The 26,543-nt window shown below is 60.2% G+C and overlaps 1 protein-coding gene across 3 annotated transcripts in view; it reads left to right on the top strand.

The window, feature by feature from the left end:
- Window positions 1-26,543, top strand: part of MICAL3 (microtubule associated monooxygenase, calponin and LIM domain containing 3) — a 177,031-nt gene that overhangs the window by 126,334 nt on the left and 24,154 nt on the right. Inside the window, exons 26-35 of one of the 3 annotated variants that reach the window (XM_079938413.1) lie at window positions 7,496-7,691; window positions 13,476-13,699; window positions 14,967-15,053; window positions 16,842-16,976; window positions 17,931-17,993; window positions 20,648-20,761; window positions 21,428-21,565; window positions 21,758-21,840; window positions 22,727-24,425; window positions 24,862-24,956. In XM_079938413.1, coding sequence (XP_079794539.1) covers window positions 7,496-7,691; window positions 13,476-13,699; window positions 14,967-15,053; window positions 16,842-16,976; window positions 17,931-17,993; window positions 20,648-20,761; window positions 21,428-21,565; window positions 21,758-21,840; window positions 22,727-24,425; window positions 24,862-24,956 — 2,834 coding nt within the window. Of the gene's footprint in view, window positions 1-7,495; window positions 7,692-13,475; window positions 13,700-14,966; window positions 15,054-16,841; window positions 16,977-17,930; window positions 18,002-20,647; window positions 20,762-21,427; window positions 21,566-21,757; window positions 21,841-22,726; window positions 24,426-24,861; window positions 24,957-26,543 lie in introns of those variants that run through there. The other 2 variants (XM_079938411.1, XR_013830666.1) reach the window with 2 other exon arrangements.

The raw sequence follows: 26,543 nt of genomic DNA, 5'->3' as shown, positions 1-26,543 counted from the left end.
GGCCGCTGGAGAGGGCTCTGAACTCCCAGCACCAGCCGTGCAGGCCCCCGTGCCCGGAAGTCTCAGGGACCGGCTGACAGATGAGAGCGCAGGTGTGATGGGGCCGCCGAGGTGCGCCTCAGATGGTGCTTGTGGGCATTGCTGGAGGAGCTTGGCTCCTTTCCCACAACAGATATGCGGTGCCTGAGGGGAGGCCGTTGCAGAGATGCTGTCTTTGGAAGGAGCCTGTCGCAGAGCAGAGGGCCTTTCGTCGCGAGGTGGGTTTGTCCCTGTTGATCGTTGGATTATGGGCAGGGCCTCGCTTCCCACCTTCCACGGCTCAGAGGCCAAGCCCGCTCTGGGGCTGTGCAGCTGGCCCCCCGAGAGCCCCTCGCAGCCAGCTTGGGATGCACTCTGGACTGAAGTGCCCCGGAGGGGAGGGGTGCAGTCTAAATGCACATCTGGGGAAGCTCATCACCTGGCAGTGCCTGGTGGGCAGACTCGTGGTCCTTCTCTCCCTTCCCACCTCTCCCCTCCGCGTGCTCGTACGGGTCTGGTCCTCCAGTGCGCGAGATGCTCCCTGGAGCTCAGCTGCTCTCCACGGTGAAGCGAGGACATGCCTTTAGGACATCAGGTCGTTTGAGATGGTGTCTTTTCAGAGCCTTCCTCCGTGGAGTCTTGTAGGACGTTGGCATCTTCATAGGAATTTCTCTGTCCCGGGTGCTAAGGGAACGGCTACTGTCTTCACAGAGGTGGTGTTCCTGGGGCCTGGAACAGTATCAAGCTGTTGGGGCCTGGAACAGTATCAAGCTCCTTGATACTGGAACAGTATCTTCTTGGGGCCTGGAACAGTATCAAGCTCCTTGAGACACGCAGAGGCCCTCAGTGTTGTGTGTCAAGATGAGGAAACCGAGACTAGATTATGTCCAGCCAATTCCTTAAAAGTGTAGTGAGGTGTTGCTGTAGTTCAGATACAGGCTGAGACCTTCCATCTTGACTGTTTATTCAAGACGCTTTACCGAACACTTGCTCTGCTGCATTGATGGTACCAGAACCACAGGAGGCCGGGAGAGCCCTGTGCAGCGGACCCTCCATTTTGGGGTGCACTCAGGAGGTGGATGGTGTGATGAAGGTGCGCTAGAGCCCTGGGGGTGCGGAGAGGCCAGCAGCAGCAGGCAGAGGCCCGGGCTGGGCTGACCTGTGGACCACCCTTATCTTTACCCGCCTCGTATTAAGATTTCAGAGGCTAGCCCCACGAGTGGGCTGGTGGACAGGCCCCTTACCTTGAGCTGTAGGGACCCTCCTGATCTGCCGGCCGCACCCATGGCTCCCATGTGTGCACAGGTGTGTGCATGTGGGCGGCCAGGTGGGAACAGCAGAACTGCAGCTAGAGCTCAGCTCTGTGGGATTTAAGAGAAAACACAGCAGACCCTAGCGCTTTAGACAGCAGAGAGGTGGCCATTCTGCGGGGTGACCCAGCTGACTGTTAAGGGTCAAGTCGAGTTTCATCTCTGAGATATTTCGACACATGAAAGATATGTTATCAAGAAGCTACACGAAGCCCTGGTAAGGTGTTTTTTTTTAATGGAGACTCGGGTACGTGCCTTAAAAGAGACCTCTTTGCCTTGGCCAGTTAGAGTGACGTGTGCCAGGATTTCCACCTGCCAAAAAGACACCTTTGGGAGATGTACTAATAGCAGCAAAAGTCACGTCATGTTAGGAAACTAACGTAACAGCAAAAGTCCCCTGGGATCCTGCAGATGGGGAGCCAAGGGCTGTGGCGATGGACGAGCCCCTCAGCTTCCTGAGGGGACTCTGCGGGCTGCAGGCTCCCACCTCCCACCTGGTGGGTTACCTGGGACAGTTCTGACTTGTCCCTGTTGCGCTTCCCGTCCTCGGCCTCTCGGTCACTGCCCGACTCTTGGTAATTCAGTATCTCCCCCTTGCGTCCGCGTGACCCGCTTTTCTCTGTGCCGCACGTGAGCACGCGGTCCCCCGGATGACGAGGAGACGCTGGGTGTGGAGGGGCAGTTAGCGATCCCGTCCCTCGCTGCACAGCCACACAGCCCCGGGTGCCGTCCGGGACCGGTCTTCTAGGGCCTGTGGACATCAGAACCCTGGGTGGCAATAGTGCCGGCAGTGCCCAGCGGCGGGGCGTGCAGCTCACGTCACAGTCCTGACTCAGCCGTTCGTCCCTGTTCCTTCATCACCTGCTTCCCGAGCAAAGGAGCATCTGACACCCTCCTGTCCTGTGACCTCGGGACATGCAGTGAACCCCACCCCCCGACAGCAGGAAACCACAGAAGAGTCTGTCGGAGGGTCCACGTGCAGGGGCCGGAGTCACCTCACCGAGGCAGTGCTTGGAAACTCCTTCCTTTGGCCTCCAGAACCAAAGCGCCGGCGAAGTGTGCGGTGTCCTCCAGAGGGAGAAATCGCCGTGCGAGGCCTCAGGCGTGCGGCCGGCCCAGCAGAGTCTGCTGAGGCCCAAACCAGCTGTCCCAGGGCCCTTCTGAGAAGGCCGTGGAAGCAGCCCCAGTGAGCCTTTCCCCCAAGATGGGCCTCCTCCTCCTGCAGACACCAGACCCCACTGTCCTGCCGGACGCGAGCGGGGACAGGGTCCCGGGCAGAGCGGCCGCCTGCTTCTCGGACAGCTGAGCGGCAGCTCAGCCGGCAGCTTGAGTGGCATGAGGTGGGGGGAGTGGGCTGCTTCTTCCCCGCGGGGCCGCCGGGCCACTCACGCCACGGGGTCCCTCTCGAAGGCAACGCCCCACAGAGGCAGCTGTCTCTGGTCCGGACAGCGGTCCTGTCCCGGGGTGGCCACGCGTTGCCGCAGAACTGCAGCAGGGACCCCCTCGCAGCCCCGTGAGGACGGGGGCTCCTCATGAGGAGGGCGACCTCTCCCCCAGGGTGATTTCACGCGTGTTGCCAAGGGCTTTGGCAGCGCTCGTCCGTCAGCTGAGAGCAGGTTCTCCCGTGAGGAAGATATTTGCTTGAGGATGATGTACGGAGCTCACACAGGCAGTGACTGGCCCAGAGCAGGGCCCGTCACTCAGGCTCAGAGCCTTTCTCTTATTTAGGGTGCCACCCAGATCCTGGAGCTGTTTCCCTTCGGTCTATGGAGCTGGAATTGGCCTCCAGTGACCTGAGATCTGCTTGCCTGGACTTAGGGAACCGTCAGCCTAGGAATGATCCCAAATCCCTCATCCCACTTTCAGCTGGGAAGCCCCTGTGTGTCGCCACATGAAAAGCATGTGACGTGGAGAGGCCGGGGGTCTTGGCCTGACCCTGCTGGTTCACTCTGACTTTCCAAACTGCCCTTCTGCAGCCTCTGCTCTCCTGGGCTCCTCCGAAGCTGACGAGACAGCGGGGACCCGGGGGCGGCAGGTGGGGGTCCTCTGTCACGGTGTCAGAACCACTGCCAAGGCCACCTCCACCATTACTTCCTTCAGTGTCTTAATTTACCATCACCATCCGGTTAGTCTGGCCAATGGCCCTCTGCTCAGGACAGAGAGTCAAGGATGCTGATTCTGTTGGTTTTTGTTTGTCTGAATTTCCCATGACATTTCAAGGTTATGGCCCAGGAATGCTAAGCACGCTTTGGCAGTTGGTGAATCTGGGGTACTTGGCGAGCATCCTCTGAGTGCCACCTTCCCTTTGGGAAAACGGCCTCCATGGGGACCCGGCCCTGAGGGAACATCCTGCTTTCCCTGGTCGCTGAAAGTGGGTGGAGACCAGAGGGGCCTGGGGCCTGACCAGTGAGTGACTCCAGCCCTCCCGCCTTTTACAGTGTCTCCAGTGGGAATGTCTTGGGCTTCACGACCCACAGCCTCCTCTCTGTGGGGACCGATGTGTGAATGATCTGAGTGTTTCTGGCTTCGTTTTTGTTGCTTGTGGCCAAGCCCAGTATTAAATTAACATCTCCCCTCCCCAGAGCCCCAGCCTATGGGCTTGGGGTTGGGTGATCCCCTGCTCTATGCAGCCTATGGAAACTCCAGAGAATTGACGCTGGGAGGAGGGCAGGATGTCATTCCAGACGCCAGACGCTCTGCTCCAGGACATTTCCATGGAGTCTCTGTCCTTCGTCATGAAGGTCATGATGGGGAGGAGATCGTGGTGAAGACGCCCCTGCGGGGGAAGGCAGAGCAGGACTCCAAGGAAATGCGCCTTGGCGGCAGCACACCAGGCCTCTGAGCAGACGCTGTGCTCCTGGGTCGGGTCGTGGCCGCACCGCTCACCAGCTGTGTGACCTTGGGCAGCTTACTGTCTCTGAACCTCGGTGATCTCATTTGCAAACTGTTACCTACCTTAAAGCTGGCGCCTACCTTCGTGTTCCTCCAGACCGCCCTCCTTGGATCCCTGGGTGGGCCACGCGCCCCTTTTCCATGCTCCCGTGGTCCCGCGTGTGTGCTCGAGCCCTGACGCCTCTACACGCCTGGAACCATCCCTATGAGGACTTTCTTTGCCATGCCCGGCCTGCGGCGCTCGGAGTAGAGAGCATTTTAGCCTGTGTTGTTTCCCCAGGTTCTCGTGGAATTCCTGGCAGACACTGTGCGTTTCCCCCAAGGGTCTTCCCATGAGTGTTTTCCTTCTCTACCTTGAAATTGCTCAGTCTGAACTGATGATGTGAGTTGTTTTCCCTTAAGTGACAGCTCTTACTCTGTTTTTCTTCTACCATCTAAAAGAAATACTGGTCTTTATTCCAGATTCATGGAATTCCCCAAAACTTTGTGCTCAGGTAGTTGCCACCCATTTATTTCCCTTTCCGTTTAAGGGCAGTTGTCAAAAATACACGATGGGAAGGACAGAATCAAGTGGTACTGTAGTCGGGGACCCTTGGCCTTGTCTTTATCGAGCTGGGTTTTGATGAGGAGAAGGGAGGCCAGGAAGGCTGGTGTTTGGAAAGGCTGGCCCCGCGATTAGAGCCTGTGCCCTTGGAGGGCCTGGGGGCAGGTGTGGAGACTGTCCAGACCGTGTCCATCTGCTGTGCTCCCTGCCTCTTTCATGCTGTCATCTGGAGACCACGTGTTTCCTAATTTTCCACACGCCCTCATCCAGCATCAGAGCTCACACTTCGGGGGCCCTGAGCTCAGTGTTGAAGGATAGTCCGGGGGTGTCCAAAATGAGGTTCCCGGGGCACCAAGACCGGGACGGGCAGATGTGTGCACACGGCACAGGATTCGTGCCCAGACCCCATGGTTATACGTTTACCTGCATTTGTAAGTGAACACGCCCCAGGTCTTGCTTTTCAGAAAGAATCTCTAGTGATTTGAAGGGTGCTGTTTGGCGGGAGATCCTGGTCACTGCAGCAGATGCGCTGAGACTTTATTCCGTGACTGCCCGCATTCACAGGGTTATTTCTAATGATTTTACAAGGAGGTTCGGAACATGCGCATGACAGAAGGCCCAGCCTTCCAGACATTTTCTGCACAAACTCTCACGTCACAAAAGTTACTAAATCAGTGTTCCCACCCCGTCCTTCAGCCCTTCATCAGGGGGCTTCTGGGCTTCGCCTGAAGACCACCTGACACTGGCTGGCGTGACCTCACCTGCTAAACCTAGTGTCGGTCCCTAAAGCCGAGAGTGTCGCCGAAGCCAGGTGCCTGCCCTGGCAGGACGCAAGGCCCTGTGCCCCGCCCCGCCCCGGTGCCTGCGTCCCTCCACCTGGGCCCCTTCCCGGTGCTGCTTGCTCTGTTCAGAGCCTCTTCCCTCCTTCTGTGTCCAGTAACTGTCGTTTGCAATCCAGGGCAGGTGGATGCAATGGACTTGTACAGATTGGTGGTGAAAATGTTCCTGGACCTCAGCTGTATCACCTAACTCCTAGAAGAGGGAGGCAAGAGTGTACGGAACACAGAGGTGGCACCTGCACAAATGCGCGTACATGCGTGTGTAATTCACTTCGTACTCACACAATCCCGCGACGTGGGATTGTCCTTGTTCACGGATCAGGAAGCGAGCTCTCAGTGGTTGTGTGATTTTCCTAAGGTCCTTCAGCTGGTCACTGGCGGAGTCCGTTGTCTCAGCGGGTCTGTCTGACTCTGCACCACACGTGACGTCCTGTCACAGTGGACACAGGAGAGTGGTCGGTGGGCCTCTTCTGCCCAAACGTGGGGTCACAAGGTGTATTAGGAAGGGTAACGATGGAGATGGGGGAGGTGAGGGATGTGTGACGGCGACATCAGACACCTGAGACCTCAGAGTCCACGAGCCCATCGCAGGCCTCAGATTTCTTTTCTTTTCTTTTCTTTCTTTCCTTCTTTCTTTTCTTTCTGTTATTTATTTTTGGCTGCGTTGGGTCTTTGTTGCTGCACGCTGGCTTTTTCTAGTTGCAGCGAGTGGGGGCTACTCTGTTGCAGTGTGCGGGCTTCTCATTGCGGTGGCTTCTCTTGTTGCGGAGCACGGGTTCTAGGTGCACAGGCTTCAGTAGTTGTGGCATGAGGGTTCAGTAGTTGTGGTTCACGGGCTCTAGAGCGCAGGCTCAGTAGTTGTGGCTCACGGGCTTAGTTGCTCCATGGCACATGGGATCCTCCCGGACCAGGGCTCGAACCCGTGTCCCCTGCATTGGCAGGCGGATTCTTAACCACTGCACCACCAGGGAAGCCCAGTCCTCAGATTTCTTCGCAAAGGAATGATAGAGTCTAGAAACCGCCATCGTGGGCCTCCCAGAGCAATGATTGACCAGGCAGGGTCATCAGTGGATCTTCAGCCCCCTGACGTGGGTATTCTGGGAACAGGTAGTCCAGGGTCTCTCCGCATCACCCCACAGATTACTTATTAATTACAAAGGGGAAAAGGTCTCTTTACCACAGAGACGTGGGTGGGCGCCAGCTCAACCAAGCTGTCCAGCTGGTGTCACCAGGACCGAGGGGGCCTGACTGTCCTGCGTGGGTGCAGTGGGAGGAGCCCGGAGTCGTCCACAAGGTGTTCCCGTGGAACAAAAAGTCTTGCCATGAATCTAAACGTGAGACAGACAAACCCACAGTGTGAGAAGCTCTGCAGAATAGCTTACCTGGACACCTCAGTAGACCAGCCAGATGCAGTGCCCGAACCTCGACTGGGTCCTGGACCATGGGGTGGGGCAGCAGGTCCGGACCATGGGATTGCAGCAGCAGGTCCTGAACCAAGCGGGTGGGGACATTGGGTCCTGGACCATTTTATGGGGGGCAGCGGGTCCTGGACTTTGTCGGGGGACAGCAGGTCTTGGACCGAGGGGGTGGGGCAGCAGAGAGGACTCCCTTCTCAACAGGCTGCTTTCCCTTGAGGGCCAGTCCTGCCCCTGCCCCCTGGCCAGTGTGCACTGCTCTCCAGGCTGTCGCGTCCCTGTAGGGCAGATGTGGGGTCTTTTGTCTTCTGCCCCCTCACACCAGAGACCTCTGGGCTCTCCGGGGCCCGACCTTGTTGACTGCTGCCGTGTCCGGCTCCCTGGCCTCGTGGGACGGCTGCCCCTCCTTCCAGGGAGAAGTTCCTTCCCTCGTCCCTGTCGCTGATCCCAGAACTTTGCTTCTTGCTTGTCGTGCAGGCCCGAGCGTGAACGGCCTGGAGGAGCCCAGCATCGCTAAGAGGCTGCGGGGCACCCCGGAGAGGATTGAGCTGGAGAACTACCGCCTGTCGGTGCGGCAGGCGGAGGGGCTGGAGGAGGTGCCCGAGGAGACGCAGGCCGAGCACAACCTGAGCAGTGTGCTGGACACAGGGACGGAGGAGGACGCGGCCAGCAGGTCAGCCTGTGGGGCTGCGTCTGTGACGGGCAGGGGAGCGGGGCCCTGAGCCCAACGGCCTGGGTTTGCGTCGTGACCCGTGACTGGGCGGTCGTGTGACCTCTCTGCCTGTCCCCTCGTCCGTGAGAGGGGCAGCAGCACCAGGGCCTCCTGCAGAGTTGTGCGAGTGTCCCGGGGTAGAAGGTGCTTGGGACAGAGCTGGGCACGTGTAGGTGCTTGTAGGTGTTGGCTGCGGACTCCAGCGTCCAACTCCTCAGCTGGTCGTCCTCCGGGGCCTGTGAAATATATAGGATGTGCATCTTGCCCCCTCGTGGTAAGGAAAGCGATGGTGACCAGGACCAGGATGGAGGGTTGACTGAGGTTCAAGCCCAGGGTCTCTGGTCCACATCCAGGGCTCTCCATGTTCCCTGCCGCCTGGTGCCCCAGCTCCCCGTCTCGTTAGTCAGAAAGGACCAGTTTGTTTGACTTAATTCAGAGATTCAGTACTTACTGAGCACCTACCAAGACCTTAACCCTGCTTTTCATTGAAAAGGAACAGAAAAAATGTGCCCTGGGCTGGTGTTTACAGATGTGTCGGGGGAGGGGCTTCCACGGGGCGGGGGCGGCAACCGTGCCCCTGGGGGTGGGTTCCATGGAGGCTCTGGGGTGACTCAGCCACCGGGTCGCCGTGCAGTCTTGGGGAAGCTGTCTCATCGCTCTGGGCTTCTTTCTTTCTCCCGTGTGTGGAAAGAGGCAGAAACCTCGCAGTGCGTGGTGCCGGCCGGCTGAGCCGCGTGCACCTTTGGGGAAAGTGCCCCACACACCCCCTCATCTCTGTCCTTGTCCGCGCATTCCCGTCACCCGCAGGCCTGCCTGAGTCAGTGGGGTCAGTGCCCAAGTCAGGGCTCAGCAGGAGACCCTACAGGCTGGAAGAGAACAGGACAGGCAGGTGGAGTGGAGTCAGGACAGGCGGACCCCCTGCAGCCCCCCTTGCAGAGCCTTCCCAACCAGCGCCCTCAGGACGCAGCGCTCCCGAGGTGGGGCGGAGTGGAGGGCTGGGCTCGGTGACATGGGCAGACCCTGTCCTGCAGGAATAACATTTCCTGCACTGTGATCTGTAAACCGAGGGATTATGGGGCAGGAGTGGAGGTGATGTAGCCTGGGCTTTGCAGGAAGGCTGAGTCACAGCCTTCGCAGCAGTGAGGTAGAAGGATAGGTCAGTCAGCACCCAGTGGTGTAGTAAATACCCCATCGTACTCAAGTTCGCATTTGAAAAAGCACTAAGCGTGGATGCTATGTAAAGTGTAACAACGGTCTCATAAGAGTGCGGCGCCAGAGCTCACTTCCCCAAGGAAGCCGTAAGATGCCTCCATCCTTCCTTGGGGAGTCATCGGACTTGAAGATGAGAGATGACAGAGTTTCCAGGAACTGACCGGTCCAAGCGGGGATTCACTCTCCTCTTACCTCGGGCGCCTGCGGTGCGGGCAGAGCGCGGGGTGCCATTGGGGCGTGACTTTGCAGGCAGACAACCCAGACTTGAGGCCTAGCTCCACCTTCTGCTAGTTGGCGGCAAGTTTCTTACGCTCTCTTGCCCTCCTTTCCTCATCTGCAAAGGACACTGCGCTTCAGAGGTTTGCTTTAAGCATTAAACCAAATAAAGTAGTGGGCACAGTGTCTGCACCCGGTGGGCAGTTGCTGTAATCACTGTCTTACCTGTGGATCCAGGCACAGCCCAGGCAACCCTCACTAGGAGCGGCAGGATGGTGATTCCTGTTTGGGTTTCCTTGAACAGGTGGTTTAAGTGCCAGAAGTCGGGCTTGCCTCGAATTTGCCCTGGGGCAGTGGTGACCAAGCTTCGCCTGCATCAAAATCACCCGCCGGCTCGTGAGAGCACAGACAGCTGGGAGGTTTCTGTCCCAGTCCGTCTGGGGTAGAGCCCATGATCTGCATGTCTCAGAAGTTCCCGGCTGGTGCTGTGGTCTGGAGACCACGCTCTGAGAACCACTGCTCTAAATTTCTCAGATGTCCCTGATGCGACACGTGCGACACTTGGTCGAAGGATAATTCCTGGCCCTGCTCCTGCCAGGGTCTCACTCGGTGGGCATGGGGTGGAGACCAGGAACACCTGTTTTGACAGATACCCAGGCGATTCCCATCATCTTTGCGGTTTCCTTCGCACCAGCAGAGAATCTCGACCGAGGCCTCATCAGCTCCATGACCCTTCCTTGGAGGGGCGGGAAGGAGCATCTTCCAGAGGGGACCCTGGAAACAGTACTTGCATTTTCTCTGGGAGAGCCTGGGTGCCGGGGCAGGAGAAGGCTGGTCTGGTTTCCGTGTGTTTTCTCCTTCCTGTGTCGGGGAGGGCCGGAGCCCAGGTGTGCTTCCCAGACGGGCAGCCAGGGCTGCAGAGGACTCCCTGAAGGTCACAGGAGACAGGCCAGCCCAAAGGGTGACAGCGTGAGGAACAGCCCCTCCTGCGAGGCACACCTGACTGCTCCCCTTCTCACCCTCCACCCGCAGGGTGCCGGCCTGAGCGCGGAGTGATCTCCACCGCGTGCAGATCGCAGGACCCGGCAGGTCTCCTCCACAGGCGGCTCAGTGCTTACAGGGTTGGCAGGGTGGGCAGGACCTTGTCCCGCCGCGCAGGACGGGGCGTTGCTCGGAGACGCTCTGATTACCAGCGGGTTAACTTAAAAGGGAAGCCACCAGCAGCTTCAGGTGGTGTCCATCCGCGGCGGCTGCCCGAGTTCCCACGTCGACGCGGCAGCCAGGAACCGGGTCGTGACCTTCCTCCTGGGTTTGACGGGGTGACCTGATGTGGGCGGACGCTGGGGGTTCCTGACTTCTCACCCAGACCATCCCACCTCTGGAAGCCCGGCTTCCTCATTTGTGGGAACGGGGATGATAACAGTGGCTGTGCCCTTGAGCTACTGTGTGATCAGCTGAGCTGATCCATGTGAAGTGCCTCGTGCTCCAAGCACGTCCTCTTCTCTGGATCTGCTCCTCTGCGGCTCTTTTAAGTCTGGAGCAGACCTTGTCCCTTGAGAAGCTGGTCCGTTGACTTTGTGTCCTCCTGCCAGCCCACCGTGGGCTCGGTGAGAAGACGGCGCCTGGGGAGGTTCGGGGAAGGCGCTGTGGGAGGAGTGATTCGGCTACACCCAGCGGGGAGGCTTCCGCTCCGTGGTTCCAGCGGGACGTGTCAGCTCCGCCGATGGGCTTTGCTGAGGGGCTTCACAGGGACCACCTCCCACCCTGTGAACGCGGGTGCAGCCTGCCTGGCCTTCCTGGTTGCGTCCCTCATCTGCTTTTGCCCATCTCGGCAGTGCTAGGCAAGCGATAAGAGAGGGTGTGGCCTGGGAGGCTGCCTGGATCGAATAGCCACGGGGCAGGATGGAGTTACAAGTGTGGAAGCAGATCCCTGCTGTCGTGGAAAGCTCGTCTTAACGACTACATTTTCTGGCTCTGTGTCTCTGGAGAGGCTGTGTCCTGTGGTCTTCCTCTCCTCCCTAAAGGGCAGGGAAGTCGGTTGTCTTGTGTTTTGTTCTGCTGTAGGGGTTCTGCCTCCTGGAAGTGTTCCAGGCTGTAGTCCAGGCAGGGAATGTGCCTCACACAGATCCTTCCTCCTGCCCCTCAAAGGCCAGACCCAGAGATTCAGGCGCTGGGGGCAGCCCGAGAACATATCGTAAGATGAACCTTGAGTAGTGACTTCACACTGCGAACCTGACGTGACGTGAGGAGCCTAGCCAGACCCGGAGGGCCGCTCTGAGGGCCCGTGGACGGTGATGCCTGGGGAGGAGCAGCTGGCAGTACCTGTCCATCTCTCTCGCTTTCACCAAGGCAGGCAGGGCGGCTTGCCTGTGTCCCATCTCTAGAAGCGTGTGGCACTCCAGAAGCATGGTTGACCTTCCGCCCTGTTTTTGTGCTCTGTGCCTCCCTTGCTATTCTCCGTGGTCCTTGAGCTGTCACAGCTTCAAGTAGGGCCTCATCACGCAAGCTGCCCTCATGACACGGCACGGGGAGGGGCTGCCCTGAGCCCACCCCCCAGAGAGCTGCCCGCCGACAGCTGGGGCCCCAGTGCGCCTGGCATGAAGGAGGGCAGGCTGGCCTCCCTGTCCACCTGAAGTGTTGCAAATCGACCTGAGGTTAGAGCTGAGCACAGGAGGCATTCTTACCCTGATTTCACGTTTGAAAGATGTTAAATGACACACACGGGCTCACACGCTGTCGTTAGTTAATAAGTGTAAAGAAGTGAAATCACAACGATAAGGCAAAAATCATGGCTAAGTAAACACTGAGGGCTAACAAACTCCAGAGGACAAGCTTTCTGTGGTCCACATTCTTATGTCTTCCCACTTGAAACTGCCTCGCACAGACCCCCACCGCCCTGCATTTACCGGCCACCTTGTCTAGTCCTGGTGTTCGCATCTTATCTCCCCTGACACTGAAGATCTTTTCTGTGGCAGCTTTGTGACGTCTAGGAAGGGCACTGTGGGCAGAGACACTCAGTAAATTGTAGTTGAATGAATGAGTGAAGTAGGAGTTGCCAGACTGAGCTGCCGGCAGTGAGGAGCCGCTCTTTCTTTCTGAGGTCAGCGGCTGAGCTTCAGTAGGTGCTCAGAAACGTCTGCTGAGTGCACGCATGAATGAGTGTGTAAATGTGTAAACAAGCGAATGGATGGCTGGAGGACCGGAGTGTAGCACAAGCGCGATGCGGCCAGTAAAGTCTCACTCCACTAGGGGCACCCGCTACAAGCCGGTGTTCACACCCCCTTCCCGGCGTGGACACAGGCTTGGAGAGCATGACCAGCCAGCTCGTGGTCACACAGTTGTCGTGGCAAAGCCCTGCGGCCCAGTGAGGGGTCGAGGGACGCAGCCCTGCAGGCCACCCTCACCTCTGACTCGATGAAAGTGATGGAGTCCCCAGCGCCACCCTCGGGTGCAGTAATTTTCTAGAAAGGCTACAGGACAGAACCCACTGGCGGGGCTGTGCTCACGGCCCTTCTCCGTTACGGAGCGGAGCGCGGAGGCCAGTCTGAGAAGGGCGGCTCCCGTCCCTGCGGGCTCAGGCAGAGCCACTCTCCTGGTGTTAATGTGTGACGACACCCACAGAGCCTTGGGGTCCACGTTCCCTGTGGAATGTGGTTGAGCCCGGTCTCCGGGTTGGCTGACGCTGGTGACCCAAGGCCTTCACCCCAAACCACGTTCTTAGACTCTCCATCCTGACCGGAGGCCCCAGGGAGTCAGGCCTCCCCATCAGGCAGGGCATCCCGGGGCTTAGGGTCTCCTCCAGACACGGGCGGCTGGGCCAGGCCCTCTGAGCAAGGCGGGAGCTCTTAGCCCCGGGAGCAGGCGTCGGGGCCCTCGCGCAGCGAGCACCCCTCCTCAGGGTGGGCGCTTGTCCAGGCGCCCTCACCCGCAGCGTTGCACACTGCACTGTGGGGTTTGGGAGCGGGGCCTGGGGCTCCCTTTCCTGTGAGCAGCACCTCTGCCAGCCCGCTTCCTGCCGGCGGCCCTTCTTCCCACCCGGGATCCTCCAACGAGATGGTGCGTCCACGGGAGCGGAGGTGCTCTTCACCCTCGGTCCCCAGGGTCACGAGCTTCGAGCCTGTGCTTGGCGGGGCTGCCCCGGCCTGTGTGACCCATCTCGCCCTCCATTCACCCTCTGTGCGCTGGCCCCAAGGTGTCGTCCCTCCCTTCCCGCCCGGCAGGTGCCTTGCCAGGAGCCTCTGCCTGTGCCCCTGGCTTTGAGCCACCCCCTCCTCCGTTCTGTGGCCCCCTCACTGGGTTCTGTGGTCACTTCTGCAGCAGTTCTGAGTCCGAGATGGAGGAGGAGGAACCCCCACTGCCCCCCTCGGACCTGGGCGGCGTTCCCTGGAAGGAGGCCGTGAGGATCCATGCTCTTCTGAAAGGAAGGAGTGAAGAGGAGCTCGAGGCCTCCAGGAGCTTCGCAGCTGGGGAGGAGGACGCGGAGGACGCAGGGGACGAGGAGGACGAGGAGGACGAGGAGGACGCGTCTAGTGAAGGTCAGAGTAAAGCCTCTTCTCCCGACCCGACCCGCGTGTGGGAGGCTTCTGTGGCCGGGGTCACGTGGCATGCCTCCCACAGGCCCCAGGGGACCCATGAAGGGCTGTCCGGGTAGAGCTGCATGCAGAGGCAGATGAGGGCCTCCTCCAGGTCAGGCCACTCGTCCTGTCCTGTTCCAGCTAAAGGAACGAAGGGAACTTAGCTTTCTGGGGCTTCCCTGGCTCCTGGTCCTGGACGTCGGAGGCTGCCGAGCATTGAGGAGGGAGGGCCCCTCAGGAGGGGTCACCGGTGGTGCGTGGTGACGTGCTGGGACCTGTGTCCTGGTAGGTCAGTCGGGCTGGCTCTGAGATGCCTCTTGTCTCGCACTCGAGGTGTTGGGTCCTGCCCCGTCCGCCTGTGTGATCCCGGGTGGTGAGGAAGAGCTTCCTGGGCTCCTTCTCTGGCCTTTGTCGGAGGGTCAGTCTCCCTGTCCCGGCTGCACCGGGCCTGGAGTGGTGAGCAGGGCCAGGCAGGCAGAGCCCTGAGTCCGCGGGAACTCGTGTCTGCTTAGGCCGTGGTGTCCGTGTGGGGTGTGGGCAGGATGAAGAGGACGTGAGCCGTTAGCCAAGGAGCCTGGCCCGTGGGGCTGGCCCTGGAGGGCTCTGCGCCTTGCAGGCCTATCTCTCTGTTCCTCCTGGAGTTCCCTGTGCTCGGCGGCCAGTCCCAGCCCGGGCTCGTTCGCTCCAGCTCAGTGAGGGCCAGGCGCTGACCGGGCAGGGTGCGCATTACCCGTGGTCCTCAGCTGGCAGTGGAGCCCCAAGCTGGCGGCCCTGACGAGGTCAGGCGGCAGACGTGGGGCCTCCCTCGGGCTCCTGGAGCCCCCGTGGCCCCGGTTCTGCTGTGTAGGCCTCCCTCCCACCTGGAGGTTGGGGTGGGACCCCAAGGCAGCACGTGGGGCCTGCACACCGCCCTCGTGTGAGGAGTAGGGGGTGGCATCCGGGCTGCTTCCTCCGCCAGCTGTGTCTGTAGAGCCGAGTGCCCCGGCGTGAGTCAGTGGGGATCGCGTGCACGGCCCGCCCCAGGGGACACAGCCAGGGGTCGGGGCGTGGTGCCCCCTCTTCAGGAGAGCTTGGCCCTGCTTCCCTCCCGAGACCTGATCTCCTGGACGTGGAAGTAGCGTCCGGCTCCAACCTGCGGGAATGGGCTTGGAGTGGAGGAACCTGGGGATGACTCTTCTCTCTGTCCTCTCCTCCCCGTCTGCCCCCACGCGGTGCTTTGCTGTGGGTGTGGAAGGAGAGTACTGGCCCCGGGACAGAGAACTCCTGCAAGGCCAGCCGCTGGGGCACCTGCCAGAGGAAGAGGACATGGGTACACGTGAAGGTACCTCTGCCCACCTCCACCCCGGCCCCTGGCAGCCGTCCAGCTGCCCCCGAGAGCAGGTCCCCTGTGGAGAGACGGGGTTTCCTAGAGCTGCAGTGGCGGGCGAGGCATCCACCCCTGGGTGCCCCTGTGCCCCTTGACCATTTGCTGCCAGTCCCTCATCCGGTTACGACTCAGCTCCTCCTCTGATGTGAGCCGAGCACCCCACGTCACAGTCAGCTCTCAGAAGTGGCGGGGCCAGCACAGGCGCCCGGAGCCCCTCCCCTGTGCCTGGGCGATGAGTCCCCAGGGCTGCATGCACTGGCGACACGCAGGCGCGCCCCAGGGAGAAGGCTCGCTGTCTTCCCCTGCTTGCCTGGAAGGTGGAGAAGGGGCCTGCGTTTCCTCCTTGACTTAATGTCTCGGTCCGAAGACAGTCGGGCTCTCTGGTGGCTGCTGTGACTCAGCCCCGTCCAGCACCACCAAGGCCCCTCGACCCTAGAGGAAGCCCTTAGAGGCCAGCGGCTCCCAAGAGAGCACACGGGCTGCGACCCCACGCCCAGCACAGCCCCCATCCACGTTCGGTGGCCTTAGCGGTGAGTTCTGCCCACGTCACGTTCCCTGTTGCTTGGAGATTAGGAGGTTGTCGTTTTCATGATGAAGCCAAAGCCAAAGCCAGGTTGCCCAGTTAGACCGTAGAGAGTCCTTCTGATCAGGTGGTACCTGCTCTTGCTGCCCGAGAAGCCACCCTCCCTCCTGTAGGGTCCCCTCCCCCAAGTCGCTGGCTGTCCCTTATTTTAACCCAACTGTATGGCATGGTCCAAGCACTGATTATGGGAGCCCTCGGGGCAGGGGTGCATGCAGATTCCTTGGGCCCCCGAGAGCAAGAACAGCCTGAAGGCGGGGCCCCTGGTGAGTTCTCACCTGGCTAAGAAGCCGAGCCTTATGTCCAGGGGTGGATCAGCGGGGCCCCTGGTGAGTTCTCACCTGGCTAAGAAGCCGAGTCTTACGTCCAGGGGTGGGTCAGTGGGGCACCAGTAGCGTGTTCGGGAAGAGGGCTTTGACCTCAGAAAGGGCAAAGAGGGGTTTACTTCTTGTTCCCGTGAACTCCCAGTGCTCTGGGGTCTGCAGGACAGACTCCGCTTCCTCCCCACCGCAGCCTTCTCTGAGCGCACCCCCGCCTCAGCCCAGCATATGCTGCATGAGGCCCATTGTAGAAGGGGGTGTTTTTCTCTTTAGCTGCAGAAGATAAAAACTAGAATCCCAGCAGCGTCACTGCCTGCCCCACGTGAGCTGGCTGCCCTGTCCCGCCCCACCTCTGTGTCCACGCGGCAGGGGGCCATAGGCACGGGCTGTGTGGCCAACAGAGCCACGTACTTGGGACCTTGGGAGGCTGGCCCTGCAGAGGCCAGTTGTGACCCGCTCTTTTCTCCTAACTGGGCACTTGGGTCCCTCAGACACAGTTAAGATGAAAAGAGCTTCAGAAAGGAAGGTACTTTCTGCATCGGAGGGGAGTGTAGGACTCTCTTCTTCCACATTGACAGCTGCATGAGGCTTGAAGGACTGAATCAAGTTGAAAGAGTAGAAGTCGGGCATGTGTGCGTGTGCACGTGTGTGTGCGTGTGCTTATTCTCAATCCTTGCTTCTTTCTGATTCAAACTGATCCTGGCAAGTATGGTAACTTTTCCTTCTGTTTCCTCTCCTGTGGTGTTTGATCCTTCCTTCCCTGGCCTGTTTACTTTCTCCTTCCTTCCTTCCCGTCATCTCTCCCTTCCTCATCTCCTCTGCCCCTCGAACCTGGTACACTAGCTGGGAGCCCAAGGCTGCAGCAGCTCGTAAATCCAGCCGATCCCTTGGAGATCCAGGCTGACGTGCACTGGACGCACATCCGTGAGAGCCAGGAGGAGCAAGTGTCACCAGCCTCTGAGTCCCCTCCTTCCAGAGGTAACTCCTCCAGGTGCAGGGTGCCTGGCACCTCTGTCCCGCTTCCCCTCGGGCTGCCGGGGACTCTCCTGTAGGGCGGGGCCCCCAGGCTCCTCACAAGTAAGAGCCAGCGGAGCATGTCTGCTCCCTGGGCTCTCGTCAGAGGATATGTGAAGTCTCGGTGGGTAAGAGGTGGGCTGTTGTCCGCTGACGCGAAACAGTGAACTTGACGTTGGGAAAACCAAGAATTTGCTGACGTTGCCCGTGTCACTAGGCAGGGTTCTTCCTTCTCCACTTGGAGGAATGTCCTGTGCTTTTCCTCATGCGGTGTGTCTCGGTGTGAGTGTGCACGGACAGGATGGGGTCAAGGGACCATATCTTGGACTGAAATAAAGTTTTAAGAAGCAGTTTATATCCAGGAGGCCTCTGAAGGAGCGTCGTTACCAGCTCTAGGTTTTAGGGGAGGTGCTCTGCAGCCCACGGCAGGACGATGATGAAACTTGCTCTGGCTTCTTTGAAGGAAGGAAAGGAAAACCTGGAGACCGTGCCCGCCTTGGTGCTTCGCCCTCTGTCTCTTGCTCACCTGTCTCCACGTTTGCACTCGGTGCCTGTTGGGGACACAGCCTGCAGGGTGCCGAGGGCGCAGAGCGGGTGGCCCGGCCTTCATGGGAGTTAGCCACCTTCGCCGCAGGCAAGGCCCCCCTCTTTAACCACGTTTGCGGCCGCGTAAACACCCAGCAGCTCTGCAGGAGCCAAGAGAGGGCCTGCTGACCGGGGACGCCCCCTTGACCCTCCCGTGCTCTCTCTCCTCTCCCTGTCCCGACACCCTGCTTGCCCCTGGTTGGGGCCAGACGGGCCTCGGACTGTAACGTCGTCCGTCTCTCTTCCATGTGGACCACAGGAGGACCTCCGCTCTCCTCGCCGGGAACGCTTACTCCCGTGTAACTTTGTATTTATCGTCTGTTTCAAATTCAGGGCCCGACCTTCCCTCCGTTCGCCGTGCAGCAGTGCAGGCCTGGCTGGAGTCGGTCTCCGGAGGTTGTTGGGTGATGTTCGTTCTCTGCCCGCTCACCATAACCACTCTCTTGGCAGCTCTGCTGGTCCCTTAACTCTGGACTTCTAGTGCTGCCGCTAGTGCATGCGCGGCGGAGGGCGGGGGCACGTGCATGCCTCGCTCAGGCCGCCGCCCTTGCATGGACCAGACACGCCACGCGCCCTCCTGGGAAGACCAGAGCAGAGCAGTAGTGCAGTCGGGCGGGGGTGGGTGTCGTTTTGTTAGCAGACATCGAGTGAAACCGAAGCCGAAGGACTGTGCACAGCACTGAGGCTCAGAGTCCGCAGAAATGAGGCTGGACAGTGGCTGGGTGTGGGCTGGAGGATTCTCGCAACAGTCAGTACCGCTCCTGTGGTGCCACGACTGAGGCAGTCAGTACTGGGGTGAGGGCCAGGCTGGGTCTGCAGGCCGAGGTGCAGGGCTCTCTGCAAGCTCTCAGGCCACGAGGGAGCCGAGAGACCTTGCCTGTCCTCAGTGCACTTTTCGGCGGGGGGGCATTTCTCAGTGAGGGGCTCTGGCATCGGGCAGGACGTGGGACAGCCTTGGCCCCCACCGGTTGTGAAATGCAGAAGGGCTGGTTGCCCCTTCCGAGTGGGCAGGCTGGTTGCCCCACCAGCCGCCTGCCAGCCGCCCGTTATCCTCCTCGGCTCACAGGTCAGGAGGCACCTTCACGCCGAGCTGTAGAGAGGGCTGCGGTCACCCTCTTCTAGTTAGTTTTGTCCCCAGGACGGTTGGACGAGGCTGAGGTATCGGGACGCCCCGGCGGCCGCTGAATAGACCGGAGCTGAGCGTGTCGGCGCCACCTGCTTCCTTGTGTGTGGCTGCTTCTAGCACCCGCTCCATCCTAACTCGGATTAACCCCCAGTTCCCTCCCTCAAGCTATGTCTCTTTCAGCGTTGCTGCTGCTGCATTGATGCTTGTCGCGTATTTTGATACGTGTGACAGTCGTTCCTTTCAGGGTGCCGCTGAGGACCGTAGACTCCTAACCCCGAGTCTGTGCAGATGTTTCTCTGAGTAGGAGAACCGCTGGGGGCCACAGGGCCAGGTCTGGGCTTGGGCTGCTCTAGTGTCCTGTGTCTGGAGCCACCCCAGGCTGGGGAGTCCGTGTCACTCTTGCTTCCAACGGACTTGCCAACACAAACGTGTAAAATTGCCTCTCGATGCCCGGCCACTCACAGACTAATCGTAGCGCGTGTGGGCCCGGCGGGCACCCGCCGTGGGGCGGGCCCGGGTTCTGTCCCCATCAGCGGCCAGCTCGCTGTCCACAGGAAGCCCCGGGAGGAGAGGCTTGCTTGCCTCAGAAGTCCCCTCCGCTGCTGTGTGATGAGTGAGCAGCAGTGCTGGCGCACAGAGGTCTCCGTCTGTGGAAGTAGCTGAGCCTCTCCCCAGGACTGGTCCTGGCAAATGCCATCGTCACAGGAGGGCGTCCTGGCCCTGCCTCGTCTGTCCCACACCGATTTCATAGCACTCTCCCAAGCGGGTGTGCACCATCACCTCGTCTTAATAAGCCGAGTGCGCAGGAGGGGTGGTGAGGATAAGTAACAGCTTAAGGAATTATTTAAAAACACCAAGACTCACCCACATGCCACCTGGGTCAAGAAGTACATTCCTAGCACCTAGAGGTGTCCACCTCCAGGCCATCACGGCTGTCTTGTCCCCAGTTTCCTTGTGCTCTGACCCTGTGGCCACTCACGGTCACTGCTGGGTACTGCACAGCCCCGGGCACCGGGGACGCAGCTTCACGAGGCTGGGCTGCTGGCCATCGAGGGTCTCATGGTCCTGTGGCCTGGCCTTGCGTTTCAGCGGGCTCCTCTGCTGCCCAGCCTGCCGGGCTTGACCCTGAGACCAAGTATGTGTGGGTTAAAGGCCAGCCCCTTTCCTGAAAGGAGACCCGAGAAGAGCCCCCAGGGCACCCCAGGAGGAGGGACCCCTGGTCCAGGCAGCGCAATGCGTCTGTGGCTGCTTCCTGCTGCCTTCTTGTAACCTGAACTGTAGTCTGAGTTCTTGTGCAGGGTTAGGAACAGGTGTGAGTGTGTGTGTGTGTGTGTGTGTGTGTGTGTGTGTGTGTGTGTGTGTACGTTAGCCTCCTTGCTCAGGAGAAATGAAGCTTTGCCGCATTTTGCGGTGCTGAAGGGCTGGTCTTGAGTCCAAAAAAACGAACTTTCCACGTCCCCTCGTCCCTCTCTCTTACACTTAAAAAAAGTACGTGTCTAAATTCTCCCAAGCGGGGCTGCAGCCCTGCCGGTCGGTCACCCCCCTGCACACGGCACTGGTGCCAGGCTGAGCGGTGGGGCTGCAAACAGACCCCCCAGCTGCCTGGGCTCCGTGTCTTCCCTGAAAGGCAGGGTTAGCAGCCCCCTCGAGGGTTAAGCGGCTTGTGCACGCTTCGGTGGGTGCAGGGCCCCGCTGCCACGTTTGCAGCTGGGTACCTTCCTGATCCGTGTTCAGGAGGCCCCCCCCAGCCTGGCCCCGCCCTGCCCTCGGAGCCCTCCGGCCCACCGACCCCCACCCAGGCAGGCTTCTCCCCTCTCCTCTTTGCGGTCATCACGTGACAGCCCTGGGAGCCCTCTGCCCACACGTCTGTTGTCTGTCTGTCGTCTCTCTCCTCTTCCTTCCTTTGAACGTCTCTGCCTTGCAGTCCCGTTTGACGAGGACGACCTGGAAGAAGATGTGGACTCAGAGCCAGCAGAGATAGAAGGCGAGGCAGCGGAGAATGGGGACACGGGGGACACTGGCGCAGAGCTGGGCGATGGTACGGGGACCCCAGAGCCTCCCCCAACCGTGGTGCCCGCCTTCTTCCTCCCGGGGAGGGGCCCGCAGTGGCCTGAGCTCAGGGAAGACGGAACACACATTAAGACGAAAGTGAGGTGCTCAGAGGAGCGGCCGTTAGGGCTCCTGGTTCCTTCCTTGTTCTGCCACTAATCTGAAGATGTGTCGTTTCACCCACCCTTTGGACGTGGGCTGCGCTCGTTAAGTCTTGGGGAGAAACCGAGCAGATTCAGGGCTTCTTACGAGGCCTTTAATCCAGCTGCTGCCTCTGGAAGCTGGTACGAGGAGGAGATGGCGTTGAGGGGGAGGGGCAGGGACTGGGCTGGGAGGTGAGAACGGGCGGGGCTGGGCCGGGAGGGCTCCGAGTCCCCGAGGCTGGTCCTTCCTGTGGAGCCGTCCGTGTGCTCAGGAAGGCCCGCACCCTCAAAAGAGAGGAGGTGCCATGGGCGTCCTGGGGCTCCGCGTCACAGAGGATGCTGTGTTGATGGACGAGTCTCAGGAGGGGGACCAGCGGGCAGCGCCTGGCCGGGATGCAGAGCCGGCTGGACCTCACGCTGCAGTTGGTGGCCTGGCGGCTGTCCTCTGAGGAGCCGGGAGCCTGGCAAGGAGCACAGCCTCACTTGAGGTCTGTGCTCACTTCTCTCGGCAGGTCAGCACTGGTCGGACGACGTTCCGTCAGAGACCGACACGGAGCTGCAGCAGGTGGCGGCGGGAGTGGGACTGGAGCTGCGGGTGTCTGAAGGCGAGGAGGAGCCACCGCCGGCCTTGGCAAGGCGCCCAGAGAGAGGTCTGTGTGCGAGCCCCTGCCCTCCCCTCCCTGCACGGCCCCTTCCCCTGTGGCACCTGTGCAGCTCACCTTTGGACCTTTGGATGCAGATCCTACACTGGTGACATGGCCGAGGCCGGGACGCCCTGGGAGCAGCCCCGCTGCAGTGCGAGCGGGTGTTTCCTCTTGCAAATCCTGTGTCTGTTTTCTCAGGTCGCTCCCAAGTCTCCAGCCCCAGCCGGTCCCCTGAGGAGCACTCGGTCCTGTCCTCCCCAGCCCACAGCCCCAGGGCACAGGTAAGGATTTGGGGCCCACTTTGGAGGCAGAGCTGATGGGACTCCTTAGGGGCCTTGGTGTGAACCCAGTTTTTTTATTCCCTGTGCTGATGGGCTGTTGAAAACAGGAGTGGCCCTGGGGCTCCGGCCCAGTGTGGCCTGCTGTGCGCCAATCCCACCACTGAGCTTCCCACTACTGTTCTCTGTGTGTCCATACAGCATACCGTTTTAACATAAATTTATTTTTAAGTTAAAACAGTAATGTTTGTGGGATTACTGGTTTGATACAACAGATGTGTTTTTTCTCAATATTATGCTAAAATGAATGTATGATTTTCTAAATTAAAAATACTTGTCCAGGTGACCCGTGGTCTTTGAACCACACACTGCAGGATGCTCCATAAATAGATAGTAACACTGTGTCCTGTGGAACACGTTTTAGGGGAGGCCATCTAGAGGGCGGCCGGAGCTTGAGGCCTGGGGCTACTTGGCTTGGTCTTTGGGGTCCTGAAGAGCAAGGTGATTTGGGGGGTTTCATCTGCAGTGATGCCGGAGCGTGGCAGGAAGGACAGTCCGGGAGGCAGACGCGATTGATGCTGTTTTAAGTCTTAAGTCAAGAGACCTCGGAGCTCTGGGGCTGGTCGTTAGCATCCTTTGGCTGATGTCAGTTCAGGGCCCAAAGAACCAGATGCATTTGGGATGAACCAAACCTGAAAGCTTCACATGTTCACTGGGTGAGGGGCTCTGAAGCTTGACAGACGGATCAAAACGGGGGGTGTTCTCCTGGCCCTTGATCGTGGCCCCCCGCATGGAGAGGGTGTTTCAGGAAGCTCAGGCCCTTGGCGGGAGAGCATGCCCATCAGAGCCCTGCCTTCTAAGCAGCTCCTGTCACCTTGCTTTCCTACAGGGCGCCCGAGCCCCGCGCGCCTCTGCAGCCGCCACGAGGGGGTTGCCCGCGGAGAGCCCTGTGCCAGAGCCAGAGCCAGAGCTCGCCCATGGGGAGCCCACAGCCGGCACCCCTGTCCAATCGCAGCCCGAAGCCAGGACGCCGCCCTCACCTGCAAGCCCACAGCGCCGGTCCCCGCTGGCCCCCCTCCCCATCTGCTCCCAGCCTCAGCCGTCCGCCGAGGCCACCGTGCCGTCCCCCACCGTGTCCCCCATCCGCTTCCAGCCTGTGCCAGCCAGAACCTCCACCCCCCTGGCCCCCCTCCCCGTGAAGAGCCAGGGGGTCACCAAGGACACACTGGGCAGCCCCCTCCCTGGGGACGAGGCCCTGAGACGCAGCGACCTGGTGGCAGAGTTCTGGATGAAGAGCGCAGAGATCCGCCGCAGCCTGGGGCTCACGCCCGTGCGACGGGGCCCTGGACCTGAGCCCGCGTTCCAGCCCGCGCCCCTGCAGGCCTGTCGAGCTGAGAAGCTCCCCCAGGGCGAGGGACCCTGGCTTCTGAAACCCACACCTGTCCCCGGGAGGCTGGGGCCGCCTGCCGCCAGGGGGACCCAGCCCTCCCCGCCCACCCCGGGGTCCCCACCTGGCAGGGAGCCGAAGGGCGCCCGGGCGGAGCACAGAGACCTGTCCAGCAGCTCGGGGCTGGGCCTGCAGGGCAGCTCCTCCCGCACCAGGACGCCCGGCAGCCAGAGCTTCAGCACGTCCGACTCCACCATGCTCACGCCCCCCTCCAGCCCGCCGCCCCCACCTCCCGACGAGGAGCCCGCCACCCTTCATGGGAAGCCGGCCCTGGCGGGGCAGCTCGCAGCCTCGGAGCCCCGAGCACCGGCCGCATGCTTGCGGACCCCGCGGGAGCCCACCCGGCCGCCCCCAGAGGAGGCACCGAAGCCATTTGTGGAGAGCGTGGACGAGATCCCCTTTGCGGACGATGTGGAGGACACGTATGACGACCGCACGGAGGACTCGAGTCTGCAGGAGCCCTTCTTCACGCCCCCCTCCCGCTGGCCCTGCCCCGAGCAGCCCCTGGCCCAGGAGAGAGGCCGGGGGCCTGAGAGTGGGCTCCCGCCACAGAAGCGGGGGCTGCCGCTGGTCTCCGCCGAGGCCAAGGAGCTGGCAGCCGAGCGTATGCGTGCCCGGGAGAAGTCAGTGCGGAGCCCGGCGCTGAGGGATGCCATGGCCCGGCAGCTGAGCAGGATGAAGGAGATGGACACCGTGGCCACCGCCCCCAGGGCCCCCAGGACCCCGGCACCCCGCAGAGCCACTGCCGTGCCCCCCAAGGGCCCCGAGGAGCCCACCCCAACGCACAAAGCCACGAGTGAGGAGGTCCCGTCGCCTCCCTCGGACTCAGGGGGCCTGGACGGCTCGGTTACCTCGTCCGAGGGCTCCAGCGGGAAGAGCAAGAAGAGATCGTCCCTCTTCTCCCCCAGAAGAAACAAGAAAGAGAAGAAGCCCAAGGGTGACGGCCGGCCCCCGGAGAGGCCCAGCCCCAGCGCCCTGGAGGAAGCAGCAGCCAAGCCCAGGTCCCTGTGGAAGTCCGTCTTCTCCGGGTACAGGAAGGACAAGAAAAAGAAGGGTGATGGCAGGTCCCGCCCCAGCACCCCTTCCAGTGGGACCACTGTGGACGCCGGCAAGCCGGGGGCGTCTCCTGTCACGAGAGCAGGTACAGCAGCATGGGGGCCCCTCCCGGGCAGAGCGCACGGTGCGGGCTCTCCAGCCGCTGTAGCTCCCTCGAAAGACCCGCTTCCCATGCTGCCCCCTCCCCTGGGGCTTCCTAGGGAGAAGGAAACTAAACCCAGCACCTTCTGAAACCAGCGTGCAGCTGGGCGGGGGCCGTGGGGGGCTGTGACTTCCCAGGGAGGGCCTGATGGTGAGTGGCTGGGTGCTGGCTCCAGACGGGGCCCCTTCGGTGCGTGTGGGCCCAGTCCCGCCCGGATGTGCGTCAGCATCCAGGCTCGTGGCTCCAGATGCGGGACAGACCCAAACCGGGGAGAACCACACCTCCGCTCCCCTGCCCTGGGCTGCCGTGAGTGTGGAAGTGGGGAGAGTACCCCGTGTGGCCACGGGTCACTGTCCCTGCTCTGCCTCTGCCCCCCCAGAGCTGCGGCCCCGACGCCAGCTGAGCTGCTCGGAGGACTCGGACATCTCCAGCGACGATGTCCTGGAGCGGACCTCCCAGAAGTCCAGGAGAGAGGTGGGTGGGCCGCGGCTGTGACTCCGTCCCCTGTTCAGCGCCTCACCCCAGCCGACGCGCAGCTGAACGCCGCGCCTGGCCCGTGTCCAGGCCAAGACACGGCGGGAGCTCTCCTCTGGGCCCGAGCCGCCTGTGTCAGGGCCAGTCTGAGGGGGAGCGTGTCCCTCTGACCACAGCTGTCCCCGGGCCCCAGGCGCCCTCCTCATCCACACCGACAGCGAGTCTGGGACCCCAGCCCTAGGATCCCATGAGCACCCTGTCGCCGGGGGCCATGTAGGGAACACTGAAGTCAGGGCTGCGCCCAGGACGTGCTGACCTGGCACGACATTATGTCCGGGTACGTGATAACGTCACCCCGGTTTCGCCCCGAGTACGCTATTGGAGTGCGGGAGCTGCGTGGGAAGCATCTTGTGCTGAGGACACATGAGCTCCATCTGTGGGGGGAAGGGCCGTGTCGTCTGCAGGCGACTCAGGAGAAGAGGCACAGGTTGGCGAGGGTGTCGTCCGCCTCTCCGTCTCCTGCAGGTCTGAGCATCTTCAGAGTAAGAACTGAGGGGCGTGGGACACCCCCAGAGCATGGGGCTGCATCAGCCAGCGGGTGGGGAGCCTCCTGCAGACACCCACGGGAGCCTTGGGTCCGCGCAGTGGGGCACGTGGTTCCTCGACCCTGCTTCAGGCGGCTGTGAAACAAACCTCTGAGTTTCGTTTCATTTAAAAAAGCAAAAAACGAACTAAAAATGACTTATTTTTATTTAAAATGTTTATATAGAAAAATTAATACAGATTTTTAAAAAATCACCTGTAGCCCTGTCAACAAGAGATAACTCACGTTTCCCACTTTGCCTCAGTTTGACTCAAATACAACCAAACCATGCGGCCTGGCCCACTGGCCCGGGAGCTGGCAGCCACGTTCCCAGGGCTGAACCCCCAGAAGTCGGTGAAGCACCAGCGCGTTTCTTTTTTTAATTGAAGTGTAGTTGATTTACAGTGTTGTGTTAGTCTTAGGTGTGCAGGAAAGGGATCTAGTTACACATATATGTGTTTATATATATATACATATATTCTTTTTGAGATTCTTTTCCATTATAGGTTATTACAGAGTGTTGAGTAGAGTTCCCTGTGCTATACAGTAGGCCCTTGTTTATTATCTATTTTATATATAGTAGTGTGTGTCTGTCAATCCCAGACTCCTAATTTATCCCTCCCCCACTTCCCATTTGGTAACAATTTTTTTTCTATGTCTGTGAGTCTATTTCTGTTTTGTATATAAGCTCATTTGTGTCATTTTTTTAAGATTCCACATATAAGTGATATCATATGGTATTTGTCTTTCTCTGTCTGGCTTACTTCACTTAATGTGATAATCTCCAGGTCCATCCACGTTGTCACAAATGGCATTATTTCATTCCTTCTTATGGCTGAGTAATATTTTGCTGTATATATGTACCATGTCTTCTTTATCCATTCCTCTGTCGAAGGACATTTAGGTTGCTTCCGTGTCTTGGCTATTGTAAATAGTGCTGCAATGAACATAGGGATGCATGTATCTTTTCGAATTATGGTTTTCTCCGGATATATGCCCAGGAG

This window comes from Stenella coeruleoalba (genome assembly GCF_951394435.1).
Source record: "Stenella coeruleoalba genome assembly, chromosome: 11".
NCBI classification, from domain to species: domain Eukaryota; kingdom Metazoa; phylum Chordata; class Mammalia; order Artiodactyla; family Delphinidae; genus Stenella; species Stenella coeruleoalba.
The sequence above is the reverse complement of the archived record's forward strand: the minus strand, read 5'-3'. Positions and strand labels throughout refer to the sequence as shown.